Source organism: Carassius carassius, chromosome 23, assembly GCF_963082965.1.
Source record: "Carassius carassius chromosome 23, fCarCar2.1, whole genome shotgun sequence".
Lineage (NCBI taxonomy): Eukaryota > Metazoa > Chordata > Actinopteri > Cypriniformes > Cyprinidae > Carassius > Carassius carassius.
Genome location: NC_081777.1, coordinates 21,194,793 through 21,216,670, shown reverse-complemented (window position 1 = coordinate 21,216,670; position 21,878 = coordinate 21,194,793). Strand labels below are relative to the sequence as shown.

At 36.1% G+C, this 21,878-nt stretch overlaps 1 protein-coding gene across 4 annotated transcripts in view; it reads left to right on the top strand.

Annotated features, from left to right (window-relative positions):
* Positions 1-21,878, top strand: part of LOC132101472 (N-terminal EF-hand calcium-binding protein 2-like) — a 99,019-nt gene that overhangs the window by 25,350 nt on the left and 51,791 nt on the right. For all 4 annotated transcript variants that reach the window (XM_059506473.1, XM_059506471.1, XM_059506472.1 and 1 more), the window contains exon 3: positions 17,839-17,947. In XM_059506473.1, the coding sequence (XP_059362456.1) occupies positions 17,839-17,947 (109 nt within the window). The remainder of the gene's footprint in view (positions 1-17,838; positions 17,948-21,878) is intronic.

Here is a 21,878-nt window from a genome sequence, read left to right as displayed (position 1 = left end):
GAGGATTCCTGGGTAGTTAAAGTCTGCGGAGCGTGCATCTATGCGGGCTTTGCGGAAGACAGCTTCTAGGTTACAAAGGGGGCGCTGCTGAGCACACTTCAGAGTGTTAAAATGCTGAATGGGACGGCCTACAGACTCGTAGACTCGGCGAGCAAGCGCAATTTAAGTCCACGAGACCGAAAGTCCACATGAAGTGCGCAATTTGGGACAGGGGCTGAGAACGCCCTTAGGAGGATGCGCTCAGAAGAGTTTTAACAATTTGGACATTGCGTTAATCAGAGGTAAAAAACAATATAAATACTGTTCAGTTTCTTGCACAGACCGAGCGTTTTGTGTCTTTACACATCAATGTATCGTCACGAAACACAGGGTTTACTTTGGTTTTGTTTGTATATGTTTTTTTGTTTGTTTTATTGTGTTTTAACCGTGATTCCCATCCAGTTACACTATCTAAGAGTGATAGACTGCAATAGTTTGAGTTAAAAATCTTGATTTGTGTTCTACTAAATAAACAAAGTCACCAACATCTTAGATGCCCTGGGGGTAAGCAGATAAACATCACATTTTCATTTTTGGGTGAAATATCCCTTTAAGTCAGCTGACCCAGAAGTGTTCAATTATGTTAAATGTCTATAAATTATGTTAAATGTCTGGCTTTGGCTCCCACCCAAAGCCAGATCTTACGTCCCTTGAAGCATAAAACAGTGAAAATTATTTGAGAATTTCCAATCCTCAGTGGAAATAAGACAGACTTGCTTGATTGCTACAGTTGAATGTGGGGGTGTGAGGCGCTACTTGCAATAAACTCTCTTCTCTTCTCTTCTCTTCTCTTCTCTTCTCTTCTCTTCTCTTCTCTGCAATTAAAATGCATAGTATTTATATTGAATATCATTATAAAATTTTTGTGTATGCAGGATAAGACACTATTAGAAAATATAATAATAACAATAAACTTTCAGTTCAATGTGAATTTCTTAAACAGTGAACTGTAGTTATTGTATAGCATAATCTAACTGCATTGAGTAATATACAATAAAATTAGACGTCAAAGAAACCCAACTCCATGCAGTTAACAAGTGAGCAACAGCACACATTAGCATACTAAATGTCACTTTTCTTTTTACCATATGAAAAATATGACGTTGACGGGAGGCACAAAGAATCATTGTGCTGGCATATGCAGAGTAATTGCTTTTGATTTAAGCAACATCCCAGTCCCAAGATTTTAAGAATTTCAAAAAATACTCTCACCATTCAACATCACCCTCATGTCATCCCAAACAACATGGTTGACTTTCTTTTATGGAACACAGAAATAAGATATGTAGAAAAATGTGGTACAAAAAAAGTTTAACTATTCTTTCTATAGGGCCCGATTAAATCAAATTTTTTCCCAAATTTCGTTTTCTTTTTTCTTTTGTCATTTCTCTGGATGTCGTTTTTTTTCTTCCCGTTTTAAGTTTTCTGGATTTAGTTTTTTCCAATAAAATTTTTCTATATTCTGTTTTAATAATTAAATTAAATTAAATTAAATTAATCAAAAAGCACATCTAATTAATTTAAACTTAACAGAAATGTATTCAAAGTTGAACAAAAAGAAAAAAATGTAAGCCCTATGAAACACTTTTTTTCCCCTCAAATTCTGTTTTCCATTAATTTTATGAATTCCATTTCAGTGGTTTTTCTGTATGTTTTTCCATGTGGACTCAGAATAACAACTAAACATTGCACTTCTGTAAAATAAAGCAAACAGGATCCGCTTCCTGCCATCTCGGTCATGTGAATTTGAGTGATAAACTTCAAAAAAATATATCTTTAGAGTGTAAAATGTCTACTTTAAATTGAAAAAAAAAATCTAATAGAAAACGTGTGTTTGGATGAATGATTTACATGAAATTTAATGTGTGTGCAGTACACACTGTGGATTGTTTAAGCTGGCTTTCAGTTAAAATAATAAAAAACTACATTTTGGATTTTTATTCAACTAAAGTGGGCATACTGCAATCTGTACTGTATTTCTTTTTACTGTAACTGACAGATTCCATCCAAAAAAATAATAATCCAACACGTGAGTGAGAGGGAATGGGAGTAATTCTTCTTGGGATTGAGATTGGGACAGGATTTTACCCCAGTATTTTTGTGTGGTTGATACGGGACTGAATTTTTTATGCATGTGTGTGAGTTGGAAGTAAGAGGTTTGAAAATCCCCTCCCGTATCACCCTCTAGTGTAGTGTGTATACTGCAAAACATCATAAAAGTATAAGTATGCAATTTGGGATGCACCTCATGTTTATGCGTTCATCTTTATATTGATGTGACAGAGGCTGAAACCTCTGAGGATTCATATTTAAATAGCCTTTGCATCTTAATATTCACAGACACTAGTTCATATTGTGTTTTGATTTAAGTGTACTAAACTATTTATTCATCCAAAATTTGGCAAATTTTACAAGAAATTAATATTTCATTCACTTACTAATTAATTCAGTGCAATGTTACTTGCCATTCTTTGTCATTATTTTTGAAATTTAGTTAAAAACAGTGAAAATTGTTTCAAAGTAAATCCTACACTAGAATTTTTTTCTGTGCATGCTGTAAACTGGAAATCAGTTTCAGTAATGCTATATATTAATTCCAGCCTAAATTATTTATGTAGTCTCAGTGCAAATGGATTAAGTAAACTTCTGTTTTACAAATTTAAATGGATTGAGTGCAGTTAAATTAAGTTGTGACAGAATGCTGAATAGTTGTGTTGCATTAGCTCATTTTAATTAAGTCAACTGAGCAAGTAGCACAACTCATTTTTAAGTGCAGGGATGAATTTATTTTCCTAACCTCCGGTCAGCTGGTTGGTGGGAATAGCTGTGATTAGTTAGCTGTAAGATATTCTTTAATTTAACACCTTTTAAGAGGATTTTGAACTTTTTATAAGTTCATCTTGGATAGTCTCCCAGTATCAGTACTGCCTCTCTTTAGAACGTTTTTTCCCTATAATTTAATAGCAATTCTCTTCTCTTAATAATTTGTTAAACTCTTACAGAATGTGAAAGATAATAGATCTCTGAAGGAAAGTAGTCAGAGAGATAGGTTTCCTCCCTCAACCATCTTTCTCCAAGCAAGCTTTTAGAGCAAAACCCCTCCAGGATACCTACATGTTACATAGGACATCTACATAGGACATGTTATGCATGCCCAATGAAAGATACACAATGGAAGGGATAAAACACCTACTGACTTTATACACAATTCTATACTGATGCTGAATGTTGAAGAATGAATTTCAGTCTGTGTCTGCTTTTAAAATCCAGATGGCTTTCCTCCAGATTGAACCTCTGAGTATATAAAGTGGACAATTGCCAGTGCCACATATTGGTGCAATGCAGATGTCTTTCTAAAAATAAAGAGAATAATTATATACTTCTATTAAACCAACCATTGCACTTTTTTTCTGATTTGTATTAGAAAGCAGATCCATTTCAAATAATGCATTTTAATAGGGAAACCCCTGTTATAGTTGCTACTTTTTTGGTGGGTGGGGTAGGGTTGCTTTAAGTCAGTTGTTTAATTTTTTTTAATGGTCCCTTAGCATTTCTGGCGATCACAATCATGAATCTGCTCTCCTAATAATTAGTCAATTGCAGCATTGAGCTGCATATTCATCATACTGCAGTCTGCATTACATTAGAGATGGGATTCATGAACTTTATTGACCACAAAACAGGCTGAACTTACATTAGTCGCTTGGCAGACTCTTCATCCTTAACTGATTGCATTGCAATACTAATAGAGCCCCACCCATTTTCCACTCGCCCACATATACACTCACTCATAGACATACTCAAACAAGCTCCACTTTGAAGCATGCATCTAACACTCTTCTGAATTGACCCTTTTGTCTGAGAGGCAGAAAATTATGCTTTCTGTACTTATAACAGGCTCTCCGGTTCCAGTTTGAAGAGTTTGTCAATTGTAAAATAAAAATGAGACTGCAAAGCTTATTAAAACAAATCCATTGAACCTAAATTATATATTTATCTCACTATCCTTAGCCCTCCACATTAAGTGTTAGATAACTTGTAGTCTCCTTTTTTTAATTGAAGCATGAAGTCTCTGCAGTGAATAGGTGCCACCAGAATGCGAGCCCAAACAGCTGATAAAAATATCACAGTAATCCAAAAGTAATCCATTTTATCAGTTAAACATCTGGTGAAGTGAAAAGCTGATTGTTTGTAATAAGCAAATCCTTCTATAAGAGATCAAGCACCGTTTACAAGTGAAAACCAGTTCTAAACAAATATGTTTGTGGATTTTTATGTGATAAGTTTATTATGGATTTTGGACACATTTTGAACAGAAACAATAATTTAAAGTTAAAATACCTTAATGATAGATTTGTTTCCTACAAACACAGCTTTTGGCTTCACAAGATGCTGATTGGTGGATTACTTCGATTATTGTGATGTTTACATCAGCAGTTTGGACTCTCATTTTGATGACACCCATTTACTGTTGAGGATCCTTTGCGCAAGTAATGCAATGCATCATTTTCCCAAATTCGTTCTGATGAAAAAACAAACTCCTCTACATCTCGGATGACTTGAGGGTGACTGAAGCTATGGATGAACAATTCCTTTAACATCAAGCAAGCTTTAGTGCTGGGTTATATGGCAATATAAAACATAAATGATCCTCTGTATTAAGATCGATCTTTATTGTTTTTATTGTTTTGTTTATCAAATATATATGTTACAAATATATCATTGCCACAGTGTCTCAGGAACACATCTTTGTGTTCTAATGTAATTAAGAGATACAAATACCATATTTTTCAGACTATAAGTCACACATGAGTATAAGTCGCATCAGTCCAAAAATACGTCATGATGAGGAAAAAACATATATAAGTCGCACTGGACTATAAGTCGCATTTATTTAGAACCAAGAGAAAACATTACCGTCTACAGCCGCGAGAGGGCGCTCTATGCTGCTCAGTGTAGACTACAGGAGCAGCATTAGAACGCCCTCTCGCGGCTGTAGACGGTAATGTTTTCTCTTGGTTCATTTCTCTCGGTTCATGTCAAATTAATTTTGATAAATAAGTCGCACCTGACTATAAGTCGCAGGACCAGCCAAACTATGAAAAAAAGTGCGACTTATAGTCCGTAAAATACGGTAGTCATTTTTGTTCTAAGGGAGAGTAAGCAGTACTCAAAAAGTAGTAATGAAAATAAGACAGGTTGTATTAAGTTAATATAAGTAGTTATCAAAAGTCTGATGTGATTTTCTTAGAAGTCTTTAAAGTGACAATGTTTGGAAATACTCGATTTGGCTTTAATGTAATTCAGTAACTTCTCAGTATAGAGACAAGACAAACAGAGTTTCTATATTGTGTGATGTCTTTACTGTGGTTGAAAATTACTCAAATCATGGTGAAGATTCAAGTCATATTGCAATTTTACTTCTGGAAATTGCATATAAGCCAGTCAATCAGACTGGTCCTGCTGATTTTCCGATAGTGCTCACAAGTTTTGTGTGAAATATGCATCAGACAGTGAACAAACTGTGGGTGGTCTGTGGACAAAGCTCTAGAGCCCGAAACTCATTTCTCCATGGCTGTTTCTCTTGAGAAGGTCATTGGTTTGGTGCAGAACTACAGTCTTTCTGAGAGTGTTGCTTTCGAGATTTGCAGATTTGTAGCCCTCGCTTGTCTCTGCTAATGCACTTTTCTGGTGGCTGGGTCACACTAATAGGATTTCCACGTGAAATGCCCACTCAGGCAGCTGAGGTTAATGACTCATTTGAATGAATTGTGATTGAATCAGTTTTGTTAGATGAAGCATTAATTGATTCTGTCAGTGGTGCTGGGAATTAGGATTCACTCTTATTCAATCAGATTCTGCCATACTTATCTTCTCCACAGAGATAGAGTGTGGTTAGCTTTTACATGTGCTGTAGTAGCGGATGTCTTCATAATGAGAAATTTAAACATTGCTCCTTAATAGTTTGCATGTCATTTGTTTGATTGATAATTGTTGAGATATTGTTTTGAGTAATCGTGTGATGTCTATACATTCGATTTAACCATAAGTGCCCTACGAAGTGGACTTTACAGGGTATTCCATCATCTTTAGTCAAGATTCCAGTGTTCCGTTTGAAGGGCCACTCTGACCAGAAGGGATACATCATTTCACAGGAAGCAAAGAGGGAAATGTACCCAATAGTCATTGCACATCACTAAAGCACTTAAAGAAATTTGATTCGGTGAACGAAAAAAAAGTTGAAGTTCCAACATTTTTTTTTGTTTAATTAGTCCCATGTGTGTTTTGTACATGGTTGTTAGCTGGTATAAAATGTTACAGTGCAAATCTGGTTAAATAAGATAAAATATACATGTAATATAATCAAAATTAAGTTTATTTTCATATTAAAAATGGCATCAGACATTTATCAGTCAGGTGAGCACTTTTAAATATGACAGTTTAATTTAATTAAATAATAACTCAAATCATTCGTTCATTTATAAGATGTACTTTAGCCAGATCGTTTTTAATCCCCTTTTAGCACTTTTGGTAAACAAAACCACACGTGTGGTCGAACCAAACAAGACTAATCCTAAACAAGTAGTCTGGCCAATGGGACATCATTGTAGAGTGCATCCCATCCAATTAATCACAATAAGCTTTGTGCTTTGTTACTTTTTATATGAAGCAAAATCTCAGATTTCAAATTCTATTAATTTTATTACAAAATTCAAACAATAAATACCATTTTGGCACTGTTTAATGTGGAGTGACAGATAGCGCCTCAAAAGTGACAGCGCAATTGCGCGTGAACTGATCATCTCTTCAACTTTAATACCATTTTCAGCACAAAATAACGAATGAATGAACATCTGAAGGTATGTAAAAAGAACAACTGTAAAACTCTAAAACAACTAAGTTTTAAAAAAGTACAACCAAAATCAGTAACCTGTCTCATGTAATAGCTCAATCTCTGTTTCAACCTTGGAAAGATGTCAATATAACAGCTTATAAACAATATGTAAAGTAATGTCACATTTACCTCAGAAAAACATATTCAGTGACCATAAACTCATTAACGTTAGTCAGCAATAAAAATTTACTCCAGATAGGAGAATTTTGCTAAATATATGCACCATATAACATATTAATTATAATTTTTACAGTTTTTTTTAACTATTCTTCAATTTTTGGTTTTTATGACAGCCACCATAATTGATACTGAATCAAATCAAATTTAAATGGAAATTCAATCAACTATGGCAGCAGACATTTATCAGTCAGTTTAGTACTTTTAAATATGAAAATTTATAGTAATGAATTAACAATATTTATATAAAAATACTTGGATTTATTATACACACACATACCTTTTTTTTGTTAACAACTGTTTATTGAAATTTTCTTCTGGAAACAGTAGTATAAAACAAAATGCAACTATGTAAATTAAGAACCCATCTCACCCCCTGTTAGACTGCAAAATAAAGGGGAAAAATACTAAAATAAAATAAACATTAATAGTAAAAATTAATTAAGTAATATTAATACATAAATAAAATCATTTTTGCAAAGATTTTAGAAAAGATGACACAACATTAAAAGCTGAAAGCCATAAATTTACAGTTTTTACATTAGATCCATGTAAACGAGAAGTTGAGAGTTCCATCGAGATAATAAAACAGCTTGGTCCAGCTTGGTCTGTCCAACTGTTGACTAGCAACTTCTTTTGTTGCTGTGACAGCAGCTAACAGTAAACATCTTTGTTTGACGGACAAGGTGAGGTCCCAAAAGTTATTCATGAAAAACTAATCAAACATATCTCAGTATCCAACAAATAAGATCCTGTGAGAGCTGAGTCTAAAAAGGTGAGAGAGAGGGGAACACTCCCAAAAAAAATTAAAAAATGTGCCTAAAGATCCTTGCACTTAGGAGAAGATGACAGATTCATATAAAAAAAGTTTCACTGGAGTTAAGTAAACACTATGCAGCAATTTCCAATAAATAATTTGGTGGTTAGGGTTTATAGAAGACAATTTAAACATTCCCCATACCTGATCCGAAAATAAAACATGCACATCCTTATTAAGATCCTTAGACTAAACAGTTGTAATAGGTGAAGGTTTGTATGAAGAAGAAAGAGATAGATGACTGCAGCAGAGGAGGGAAATTCCTAAGAGGGAAGGATTAGTTTGCGCAAGGGGTGAATAGGCAGTTGAAAGTTCCAGGGCACCCCATATGCCCATAGGGGCGATCTAATGCGCAAATACATTAAAAAGGAGGTGCCTGGCAGATTATATTGAGTTTTGAGATTATAGAAGGATTATAAACCACTATCATCATAGATATCTCCCATAGATATCTCCCATGAGTCCCATTGCGGACAATGAAACGTAGTGCTGCCTGACAAAAGATAATTATTGTGGAAAATAGGCGAATGCCTATGCCGTATAGTAACTAGTTGTGAATGTCTTTCAACATCCCTCCATGTGGAGAGGAAGTGGGTTACAATGGGACCAAGCCGAGATTTACACAGTCTAAGCAGAACCCCAGAATAAACAAGATGCTTACATTTTTACAGATAAACAATAGATTCCTCAATTGCTCTCCAAGACACAAAAGCGTCAGGATCAAACCAAACTGATAAACGGTGGAGGGAAAAGCCGTGAGTATACAGTCTAAAGTTGGGGAGAGAAAGACCTCCATGTAATCTACTTTGTTATTAGGTAGTCAGTATAATACGAGTGCATTTCCCATCCCATATATACCGTGAAACACATGCATCAAGTTTGTTCCATTAGCCAACTGGTGGAGCTAGAGGAATCATGGAAGAAAAGAAATTAATACGTCGGAGAACATTTGTTTTAATCACCGATATACAAACCTGAAGAGAAGTAGGAAGATAAGACCAATTTTCCAAATCTGTGGATATTTTGGCTAGAATACTATTATAGTTTTTTGAGAGAATTTCCTGCAGGGAAGAAAAACCAATGGAATAGATACAGAAAGGGATATGGGATCAATTTTAGAATTGAGGGGAAGTAACATGATTTACTCCCAATTAATTTTAAACCCAGAGAGAGATCCAAAATGGTCAAATAAATTCAAAACATGAGAAATAGAACGTGACGGCTTCTCCAAAAACATTTAGATATCATCTGCAAACAAAGCAATATTGCTGACTCCTGCTCCTGAAGAATGATCGGTTCAGCCAGGTACTGTAATCCGAATCCGCATCTGACAGCCTAGGTAAATCAAGCTTGGACAGAAAAGATGCAAAAGAGGTCAGGGTCACCATCAGTAGAAGTATAGAGGTTAGAGGTTTTCGTTGCTGAAATATTAGCAAACTTTTCACTGTTACGTAATCTAAGAGCTTAAAGGTGGCATGTCTACTTCCTTGAAAATAGTAATTCTGACCTAACCGCCATGATTTTGCTGAGTGTATTGTCTGAGAAACAACGTTGATTATCTCTAGTCAGATTCTGGAGCTGTGATCTTTTTGTGTCGGTTTTTCTGAAGGAAAGAGACATATGAAATTGAGTGGCACGAGATGGCCATGGGATCAATGATAATGTGCACAAATTTCCATCATGAGCCGACAAAAATAAGGAACAGATATCGGCATCATGAACTGCTGAAGATAAAGAAGTAGAAATTAAAATATAGTCTATTTCCCAAAAGGATTTATGAGGAGCAGAGAAAAAGCTGAAAGACTTAGCAGAAGGATTTAATAAACGCCAACTATCCACCAATGAGCATGAGGTTACACATTGCCGAAGTCTGTCAGAACAAAAAGTTTGAGAGTGTGATTCCTTTGGTCCAGACCTATCTAGGATATGTGACATTTACAATTTCAAAATCGGAAAACTTCAAGAGATGGGTTGACAAAACAGAGAAAAAAGTAGGGTCAGGAGTACAAGGGGCATAAACTGAAAGAAATACAATATTCCTATTCTCCACTATTGTTTTTATATGTGAAAGAAATGATGACATCTGTAACACAACCTTGTAAATTTTGTTGTTGTAATGCCAGGTTTCACATTCTGCTCATTTGAGTTTGCTCAGTGAGATTGTTTTCTTCTTTCTTCTCTTTAGTACAGTAGGATGCCGCCCGAGAGCCTGAGCATGTCGTACAGTCTCAGTAACACCTATTTGTAGTTTGGCTCACTGTGCACAGTTACACTGTTAGTAAAACATGTCAGTGCTGGAGACATATGAAAGAGGGAGGATGAGTTGAGTAAATGTTTGGCATGTGCTTATGGATCCTCTCAGGTTGCCATCCCACTGTTCGGACATATGGCTGAATCAAATCCCAACAGACTTCAAAGGTACCGGTGTCCACCTCAGACAGGCAGACAGACAGGCAATCTGAAGGCAGATAGATTAAATGATGCTTTGAAAGGCATTCAGTGCAACAGGGAGGTAGGGCCAGCTTTTTTCCATGCTGATCGATGTTACTGAGCAAGAGAAACTGACAGGCCTGCGAAAGGCTCTTTTACTGTTCATCCATCATTACTCTCAGAGTGGTGTCTTTGGGACGGGCCAGAGGGAGTGTGCGACTTTCATATTAGTTTAGCTTTTGCGTTTATTACTGTTTTGGTAGTGGAGAGGGGGGCTGGGCAGTTCAGATTTATACAGTCTTCTGCATCAGAATCTCTACAATTTCCAGCATCATTACACTAGGGTCACAATATATGTGATGATTTTGGTGATTTTTTTTTTTAGATGGAGGTTGTTTAAAACCATGGACAGAGTTGCAATGACAAAGTGAGCTTTGGCAAATGAAAATTAATATGTCTGATTTTATTTTTTAGTGACTTATTTTCCATTTATGTAGAAAAAATATAGATAATTTTAATAGCAGCATTTTATCAGTGCCAAAATCAAAATAATTATAGATTTTTATTGTATTTGCTATAATTCTATTAAGTAAATTTAGTTTAATTTAATTGTAATTCATTTTAATATGATTACAGAAGTCAACCACATGTCAACCACGCTAATGTGGATCATAGGAGATAAACACAATGAAAGAGAAAAAAATGAGAGTGAGCGTATGTACGATCAAGACATCTCAGATACCAGAGGTTTGCTCCTGTTCTTTTGGTTACCATGGCAACATATACCCCAGTTCTCCCCCGAAATGTGGCTTGAGTTGTGAGAGATGGGAAGAGACGTGTTTGTAAGGAGGTGCTAAGATGTGCTGGGGCCACTGGTTGTGAAAAGTGCTAATTGCCTCTTTTTCATAGGAAGTAGGGAGGTCTGTGACAGTGTGCAGTCCCTGCAGACTCTTGCCTTCCTACACACATTAACTAAACTTCACCTCTTGGTCCATTTCCACCTCTCAAAACCAGTCTCATCAGTCCCTTATCCTGCTCCCGAGGCAGAGCAACAATCGAGATGCCGGTTTGTTTTTCTCACCACCAAATTAAACTTTGCACTCTTTAGTCGTACTGAAATACCCATATGTTATCTAGAAGGATGAAGCATTTCTGTCAATCAAGCAGCATTAGAGTAACAGATTGTGCTGTATTCTTTTTTACAGTCTACATTCCTACTACAACTGGAGTGATTATGTGCCAAAGTCTGCATCTCTGGAGAATATAATGGTGACAGAGAAAATATGAACAGAAAGAACATTATATAGGGTCATCATTACATGAAGTTCAATCCATTCCTTTACACTGCAGACAGAGGCATATACTGTAGAGGCAACATGTTTGCCTTGCCCAGTGTTCTGTAACAGTGGTCAATAGTTAGTGTAAATTTTTTTACTGTCTATATATATGTGTGTGTGTGTGTGTGTGTGTGTGTGTGTGTGTGTGTGTGTGTGTGTGTTCTTGTTTTTGTGACATATCAGGACACAACTCTGTATAATGACATGGGTATGACACAGGTATTACAAGGAGAGGGTGACTTATGAGGACATAACCCATGTCCCCATTTTTCAAAATGCTTATAAATCATACAGAATGAGTTTTTTTGAGAAAGTAAAAATGCACAAAGTTTCCTGTGAGGGTTAGGGTTAGGTGTAGGGTTAGTGTAGGGTCATAGAATATACAGTTTGTACAGTATAAAAACCATTACACCTATGGGATGAACACACTTTTCACAAAAACAAACATGTGTGTGTGTGTGTGTGTGTGTGTGTGTGTGTGTGTGTGCCTGGCCCACAAAACCAGTCATAGAGGTCTTTTTATTGAGATTTATGTATATTAAAAAAGCTTTCCTCTTATGTATGGTTTCTTAGGATAGGTCAATATTTGGCTGAGATACAACTATTTGAAAATCTGGAATCTGAGGGTTCAAAAAATCTAAATATTGAGAAAAATCGTCTTTAAAGTTGTCTGAATTAAATTCTTAGCAATGCATATTACTAATCAAAAATTAAGTTTTTATATAATTATGGTAGGAAACTTCAAAAGTATCTTAATTTAACATGATCATTACTAAATATCCTAATTAATTTTGGCATGAATGAAAATTATGTAATTTTGACCCATACAATGTATTGTTGGCTATTGCTACAAATATACCCGTGCTACTTAAGACTGGTTTTGTGGTCCAGTGTCACATACAGGTGAATTTCGATAAATTAGAATGTCATTAAAAAAAGTTCATTTATTTCAGTAATTCAACTCAAATTGTGAAACTCGTGTATTAAATAAATTCAGTGCACAGACTGAAGTAGTTTAAGTCTTAAGTTCTTTTAATTGTGATGATTTTGGCTCACATTTAACAAAAACCCATCAATTCATTAAAATTAGAATATGGTAAATATTGTGAAATGGTGACATGCCTATCAGCTAATCAACTTAAAACACCTGCAAAGGTTTCCTGAGCCTTCAAAATGGTCTCTCAGTTTGGTTCACTAGGCTACACAATCATGGGGAAGACTGCTGATCTGACAGTTGTCCAGAAGACAATCATTGACACCCTTCAAAAGGAGGGTAAGCCACAAACATTCATTGCCAAAGAAGCTGACTGTTCACAAAGTGCTGTATCCAAGCATGTTAACAGAAAGTTGAGTGGAAGAAAAGAGTGTGGAAGAAAAAGATGTACAACCAACCGAGAGAACCGCAGCCTTATGAGGATTGTCAAGCAAAATTGATTCAAGAATTTGAGTGAACTTCAATGAATGGACTGAAGCTGGGGTCAAGGCATCAAAAGCCACCACATACAGACGTGTCAAGGAATTTGGCTACTGTTGTCGTATTACTCTTGTTATGCCACTCCTGAACCACGGACAACGTCAGACGCTTCTTACCTTTTCAGATGAGAGCAAGTTTTGTATTTTATTTGGAAACCAAGGTCCTAGAGTCTGGAGGGAGGGTGGAGAAGCTCATAGCCCAAGTTGCTTGAAGTCCAGTGTTAAGTTTCCACAGTCTGTGATGATTTAGGGTGCAATGTCATCTGCTGGTGTTGGTCCATTGTGTTTTTTGAAAACCAAAGTCATTGCACCCATTTACCAAGAAATTTTGGAGCACTTCATGCTTCCTTCTACTGACCAGCCTTTTGTGGATGCTGATTTAATTTTCCACCATGATTTGGCACCTGCCCGCACTGCCAAAAGTACCAAAAGTTGGTTGAATGACCATGGTGTTGGTGTGCTTGACTGGCCAGCAAACTCACCAGACCTGAACCTCATAGAGAATCTATGGGGTATTGTCAGAGAGGAAAATGAAAAACAAGAGACCAAAAATGCAGATGAGCTGAAGGCCACAGTCAAAGAAACCTGAGCTTCCATACCACCTCAACAGTGCCACAAACTGATCACCTCCATGCCACGCCGTATTGAGGCAGTTATTAAAGCAAAAGGAGACTCTACCAAGTATTGAGTACATGTAGTGTAAATGAACATACTTTCCAGAAGGCCAACAATTCACTAAAAATGTTTTTTTTATTGGTCTTATGAAGTATTCTAATTTGTTGAGATGGGTTTTTGTTAAAGGTTCTCTAAGCCATGCCGGGAGTCGTAACTTCTTGTTGATGTTCAAATTGTTGTCAAACAATATGGAGGCTAGCTAGACCCCCCCTCCTCCTCATCCGTGCACTAACCCCCCAAACCCCACCCCCAAATCTGTCTTGTCGGTTATTGGCTGGAATAGTTTGTTATGTTTTGTGGTGCGGGTGAGCCCAGTTTGTTTTTCTTGTTGTTTGTGGAGCCTGTGGTGTCTAGAGAGACCCCATTTTTTTACAGTGTGTTCAGGGGACAAGCAGCTAGCGGATAGTGAGGAGATGTTTGCTGGATGTGACAAAAAATGTTTTGGCCTAAAAAAATGTGTGGCATCACTTAGAGCACCTTTAAATGTGAGCCAAAATCATCACAATTAAAAGAATCAAAGACTTAAAATACTTCAGTCTGTGTGCACTGAATTTATTTAATACAATATATATAGTTTCACAGTGTAATCTATATATATGTTACAAAAGATTTTTATTTCAATTATGTTCTTTTAAACTTTATATTAATCAAAGGATCCTGAAAAATATTTATAATAATAATAGAAAGTTTCTAAAGGATCATATGAAACTGTAGACTGGAGAAATAGCTGCAGAGAATGTAGCTTTGCCATCACAGAAGAAAATTACATTTTAAAATAAACTAAAATGTATAACAGTTATATTTTAAATTGTGTAATATAATGTTTCACAGTATTACTCATAAGAGACTTTGAAAACATAACAAATTCTTACTGACCCCAAACTTTTAAACAGCAATGTATATATTCATTTCCAGTGAAATTAAAAGAGTAGTGTTAAGTTTCAAATAAGCTTTGGTTTTAAGGCTTTGGTTCTGAGTGAATGAAAAGCTGTCATTGTCATGACACTCTTACTGTGTCAAATGAGACATTGCACTTTAAAATCCCACTGAAAGAACATTCACATTATTTGGAAGATAAACCATTTCTGTCCATCAAGCAGCATTACAGTAGCCCACCTGCAGTTTAGGTAAGTACAGCAATTTCCAGGTAATTGCACAGCAGGACCTTTCGCTCTCCTAAATATTGTAGCTCTGCAAGAAGATAAAAATCATTCTTTACAACCAGCATCATGCAGGCAATGATCATCAACATAAAATGCTGTTCATATAAGATTAATTTGTCAACTTAACCCAGTACAGGGAGGTTTATTGACTCATTAAGATATATTACAGAGGTAATGTTACTGTTACGCATCAGCTGTCACTAGAGCAAAAGTGCTGAAGTTGGGCAAGAAAATGTCTGTTTTCTAAGCAAGCACTCCTTCCTGAGGAAAAGAGAAGAAAAGTGGGTCACTGCCTAATTAAGGGCTGGGTTCCCCGTGCTCCTCAGCCTTGCATAGACACGGGAAAAGACAGAAACACACACTTCATATGTAAGCTATGGTTCAGAGAAAGATCTGCTTTTGATTTTGCTTCCCTTCCTACCTTCACTTTCTAACCATGACAAAGAAAGGATGAGGACTTTATGGAGCTAGAGAAAGAAAAACACAAATGCACAGATATGTTAGGGTGTTTTTCTATAGAGAAGAATAGATAAAGGTCATTTATAAATACATGGCCATGTGTTGGAGGTGTAGAACTGCACTGACAAGCCATAAGTGGTTCTCATTTCCAGTAAAAGCTTTTGGATTTAGAAACTACAATCCAATACAATCTTTGGAGCCACTGATTGGCTGCACTTACTTACATATTGTATTTCGGCTCTACTTTGTCCAATAAGCGCAGGTCTAACTTCAAGGACGAATCCAGGGTGATGAATATTTCATTTCTCCCAGCATTGACTCAGCTGAGACTCTTAACATCCCCCTTTTCTCACCAACCTTTTCAGTATATTTTCCTGGTAGCCTCCTGTCTCTCATCAGTGGTGATGCTTTAAAAAAAGTCAGTAAGATTTTAATTTTTATTTTTATTAATACTTTTATGTAGCAGAGACATGTTAAATTGATCAAAAGTGACAGTAATAAAAATGTACTACAAAAGATTTCTATTTGCCTTTGGATTTCTTTTGAACTTCCTCGATCAAACAATCCTGGAACAATCCTGAAAAAATGTTTCACAGTTTCCACAAAAATATAAAACAGCACTGATAATAATAAGCAATATTTCTTGAGCAGCAAATCAGCATTTTATGATTTAATAAAGGATCATGTGACACTTCAGCTGCAGAAAATTCAACTTTGCCGTAACAGTAGTAAACTACTTTTTAAAATTTATTGAAATAAAGTAATTTTAAATTATAAATTTCATTCATGTTTTACTGTATTTTTGATCAAAATAAAAGCAGCATTGGAGTGCATAAGACTTATTTAAAAAAAAATGCTTACAAAATCTTACCGACCCCTTATGTGTGTATTGGAAATTGAATAACTAAATGATCCTAAAATAAATACAGAGTAATAAAAATGACTGATGTGTCAATTCTGCATTAAGAACGTCACACGTTTTTTTTTAAATATCTCAAATAAGCATATGCTTGCAAAGAGTGACAAAGGGATAAACAGAAGAGACTGTGCAGAAAATCTATAGATAGTGATGGCATAGACTAGGGGTGTAATGGTACACAAAAATCACGGTTCGGTACGTACCTCGGTTTTAAAGTCACGGTTCAGTTCATTTTCGGTACAGTAAGGGAAAGAAATGCAAGAAATAAAATACTGCTGCAAAGTTCTCCACTAAATAAAATACTCTCAGTCTCAATATCATATAATAAAATATAATGAAAATATAAATAAATAACTATGATTACAGTGCAGCATTACCAATCCCAGCTTGTAGGGCTGCTCATATTTAAAAAATATATATAACTTTTCCAAATTGTAAAGTGCAGCATCAACCGTTTCAGTTTTTAGACCTGCTCAGATTTCGTTATTACGTTGGCCCAATCGGAATTAAGAGCAAAGGTCTGTTTAAATGCCGACGGGAGCTGCGTTTGAATTACAATCGTTTTTTTCCTAGTAGTAGTGATGTTCACACTCGCGTGATGCCTTTTGAAAACCTTAGGCAGGTGACACACTGGCATATTGCACCTGTCAAACATAGTCTATTTTGCCGTCAACAGGTGTCCTTTATCAGTAGGCTTTATATTTATGCTCAACATTTAGTATAGATATTGTTGTCGTGAAGACAAGATCCTGGTCTGTCGGCGGTCTCCCTCTATGTCACCTACAGTAGCAGCAGCGCGCCAGCACCGCATCAGGCACGATTCTGGTGTGTAAAGACACAGAAAATGCGAAGCAGCCGTCACGCATCTGACACGCAGCAGAAACGCCACGCAGCCAGTGTGTCACCTTAGAATCAGCTGCAGGGCGGCATTTGCGCTGAACGCGGAGACTTCCGCCACTTAATATGTTCGTTTGGAAACATGAAAATGTACCCATGTTCCACAAAACAAAATATTGCATTCGGTCATTCGGTACACACGTGCACCGTACCGAAAGCCCTGTACCGAAACGGTCCGGTACGAATACACGTACCGTTACACCCCTAGTATAGACACATATACCATGTTAATTACTAACCGTGGGCTCTTGTTCCCTCTTTAAGAATAATCCGGATTCATAAACATTAGAATGAGGGTTAAGAATAAATTTATGTCTAAGCACCTAAACCCATACATTTTCTGTCCATATTTGTACGAATGCTTTGTTTACATGTAGTTATTAGGGAACAAGACCCATGTTAGTGTATGGAACCCACATATACAGGTGTATTTTCATTTTAGATTATACTAATTGTATCTGCCTGATAAGTTGTAGTTACAGAAATGCGTTAGAAATACCCATGATGCTGATACACCGTACTAAAGGCTTGCAGCTAAAATCTGTTTCCTCCTGCAGATGATGGAAAGCTCTCCCTTGATGAGTTCCAGGCCTTCTTCTCTGATGGGACTCTGAATGAAGAGGAGCTAGAAAAACTGTTTCACACCATTGACTCTGATAAAACCAGGTGATTCTACAGACACACAGCGCTGAATACACATCCAATGAATCACAATACAGGACAGAGGGGCAATGAAAATAGGAAACAATATGACATTTAGTATTATCCATTTCTCTACATGAGAATCTAGTCAGTGGCGAAGCATGGATGAGGTGATTTCGCCTAGGGCACAAGCTTCACCTCATGTAAGCTGCTGTGCAAAGCACTGTAACTGTTTCATCAGATTTGGCCCTGTGTGGTTTCAGAAAATAAATTCTAACTTCTCACACTGTCTCTAATTTATTTAATTAGTCTGCTTTTTGATAAGGCAAATTTCATAGGTAGCTTTTTGTGTATTTTCAAGTAATTAATAAAAAAAATATTTTCACAATATTTGTAAAAAATGTATAAAATTACAGCATGTCCGGAAATTACACAAAATATTATAAAATAAAAATATATTTAAATGTAATAAACATAAAAACAGATCATTATAAACAATGTTTGTTTTAAGTAAATATAATGTATTTATTAATAATATATTGTATGATTCATAATACATTTAACACAATACAGTATTTTCCCACACAAACGATATACCAAATACTTCTGCATATTATAATTTTAGCATACTTTCAGAATAATTTTTTATCTTAATTATTTGACAATAATAATTTTATGATAGAAATGTACATTTCAGATTAAAAGTCTGGTTCTGTGTGATAAAAATCACTCCCTGGGACATAAGAGTACCCGTAGCATATAACCAAGACCTTCAGATCCCCTGATTATATGTAATAGTTTCTCAAGAACCAGGCAGAAAAATAGGACAAATTTCTTCTCTGGTGGACATAATGAAGGATAATGGATTGTAAGAAAAGGGGAAAAGGGGAAAGACAGTGACTGATGAGGGATAATAAAGGGATGAGGTGAACATTAATAGGTATAGACCCTTTAGACTTGCTTATATATTTGCTTCTAGTCACATAACATTGGATTACTAGCTTTCTCTTTCAGTCTCTCTTAAAGTTTTGTGTTTGGAAAGTTTCATCATGACTACATCTGTCTCATCTAAAGCATTCTACTACCAGATCTCTTTCTCTTTCTGTTCTTTGTGTCTGACGCACCCTATTTCTTGATGTTTGTGTGTATAGGTGTGTGTGAGCTTGTCTCTGAAGGCAGAGCAGCTCCAGTTTGTGTATGTGTTGTCTTTAATCACATTTCAGAATGAATTATGTAAAAAAGGAGAAGTCTGCAGCTACTAGGATGCGGTCACTGCTCTGCAGGTCCAACATTGCCTTCTCTCTAAATAATGAACCACCAGAGCCCATAAGGACTGGTGCAGAGGAAAGGATGGAGACAAGAGGGCTAGATGATGAGATGGGGGAGGGCTGGAAAGACACTTGGGTGGGGGGTGCGGAGAGAGACTGAGGTGGTGAAGATCGAATGGAAGGAGAAAAATGAGAGCTTTATGCATGTCCCCTTTTTGTACTTGTTTCTCATTTACACTTATGTTGTGGATTTGAAATGAAACATGAGCCTCTCATCTTTTGTCTTCCACTCATCTGAATATCATGCTGACATTCACACACACTTTTACATCATTCTTAACAGGTGCGACTATGATGGAAATCTGATTTTTGTTGTTCTTACCATTTGAGACCGTGATGACCAACAGGATTAGCCCTACTATGAAATCTCATTGGTCAAAATCATGCTTTTCATATCTGTATATTAAATCATTGTTAATCTCTGTTTGTAAATCATTTTCCTCTATAATTTGACAGATTTTTAAGAGATGCGTGACATTGAGCAAAAACAAAATGAATTTTATTCACTGAGGATCAATTTATGAAAATTGTTACATATCAGAATGAAGCCAGACTGAATTCAAGTTTGTTAAACAGTGCTTTTATAGCTATTGTTTAACATGATCTAATAGCATTTGCAGCCTAAGTGACATCAGAAAAGTCATTTGAGGCGAAGAATTAGCTATTATTATTTTTATTAAAAATTGCAAAGACATTTTTTTTTATAACATGCATAGATGAATCATTCACAGTGAGACTAAGTTTTGATATCCTTTTATTAACATATTGGATGGAAAATAATCACACTGATGAATCTGATCACTAGCTGATCTAGCACAGTGCTAATGGGTATGAATGAGATCAGCCCCTAGCAAAGAGAGAGACTCATGACATTCAGCCTTCCCATCTCTTCTGTCCTCTGCTGAGGTGCATGGACATACTCTTTATTTGACAGGCCAGGCATCAAGAGCTCAGTACCAGTGAAAGGAGAGAGGATTGTTAGCCGTGTTCACTCTCAGTTCCCACCCTACACCTGTACATGTCATACTTTATATCTTTTTTTGTGCTTCCCTTTGCCGATGGCACTTCCATTTTACCAAGAGAGAAAAAAAATATAGAAGTGAGAGATGAAAAGTCCAAGAGCAAGAATAAGATAGAAAGAGGATAGGATGAAGCTCAGAAAGGGTAACAGCCAGGCAGTAGAAAAAGAATATGCAGCTTGTCTCTTTTCTTTTTCCTCTTCTTTGTTTTTGTCTAGTAGTGCCCTGTATGAGTACACTTTTGTTGGAATGTATGGCCTATTTTTAAATAATCTAGTCTATTAAATAATTTTAAATGTCAAATGCTTTGTCTCAATTGATTATTTCTCCTTTTTGTTTTTGTTTAGAACTAAATGCAACTAACTAAATGCAACCTAAAAGATAAGATTATTCATATCCAACTAAGTCTGGCTTCAGTATAAATAACAAAATGTCATATTTTGTAACACTTTAGTTAACCTTCTGGGGTCTGAGGTTTTGACATGCTCTGACATTTGTGCTTTTTCAGTTGCTTATAAACAAATTAATGGCTAAAGTCTGATAACACTGTAATCAGCACACACTTGGCTACAAGAATATGTGAGCAGCATCTATGTACATGAATGTGTTTTTTGAGAAAGCAATGTTTATGTGTGATTAGTAAAAAACGAGGGAACGAGACACTGCATCTCATTGCCATACAGGTGCTTCTCAATGAATTAGAATGTCATGGAAAAGTTCATTTATTTCAGTAATTCAACTCAAATTGTGAAACTCGTGTATTAAATAAATTCAATGCACACAGACTGAAGTAGTTTAAGTCTTTGGATCTTTTAATTGTGATGATTTAGGCTAACATTTAACAAAAACCCACCAACTCACTATCTCAACAAATTATAATACTTCATAAGACCAATAAAAAAAAACATTTTTAGTGAATTGTTGGCCTTCTGGAAAGTATGTTCAGTTACTGTACATGTACTCAATATTTGGTAGGGCCTCCTTTTGCTTTAATAACTGCCTCAATTCGGCGTGACATGGAGGTGATCAGTTTGTGGCACTGCTGAGGTGGGATGGAAGCTCAGGTTTCTTTGACTGTGGCCTTCAGCTCATCTGCATTGTTTGGTCTCTTGTTTTTCATTTTCCATTTGACAATAGCCCATAGATTCTCTCTGGGGTTCAGATCTGGTGAGTTTGCTGGCCAGTCAAGCACACCAACACCATGTTCATTTAACTAACTTTTAGTGCTTTTGTCAGTGTGGGTAGGTGCCAAATCATGCTGAAAAATGAAATCAGCATCTTCAAAAAGCAGAAGGAGAAACATGAAGTGCTCCAAAATTTCTTGGTAAATGGGTGCAGTGACTTTGGTTTTCAAAAAACACAATGGACCAAGACCAGCAGATGACATTGCACATTGCACAGACTGTGGAAACTTAACACTGGACTTCAAACAACTTGGGCTATGAGCTTCTTCACCCTTCCTCCCACCCTTCATCCAGACTCTAGGACCCTGGTTTCCAAATGAAATACATAACTTACTCTCATCTGAAAAGAGGACTTTGCAACAGTCCAGTTCTTCTTCTCCTTAGCCCAGGTAAGATGCCTCTGACGTTGTTGAGTCCAGCCTCA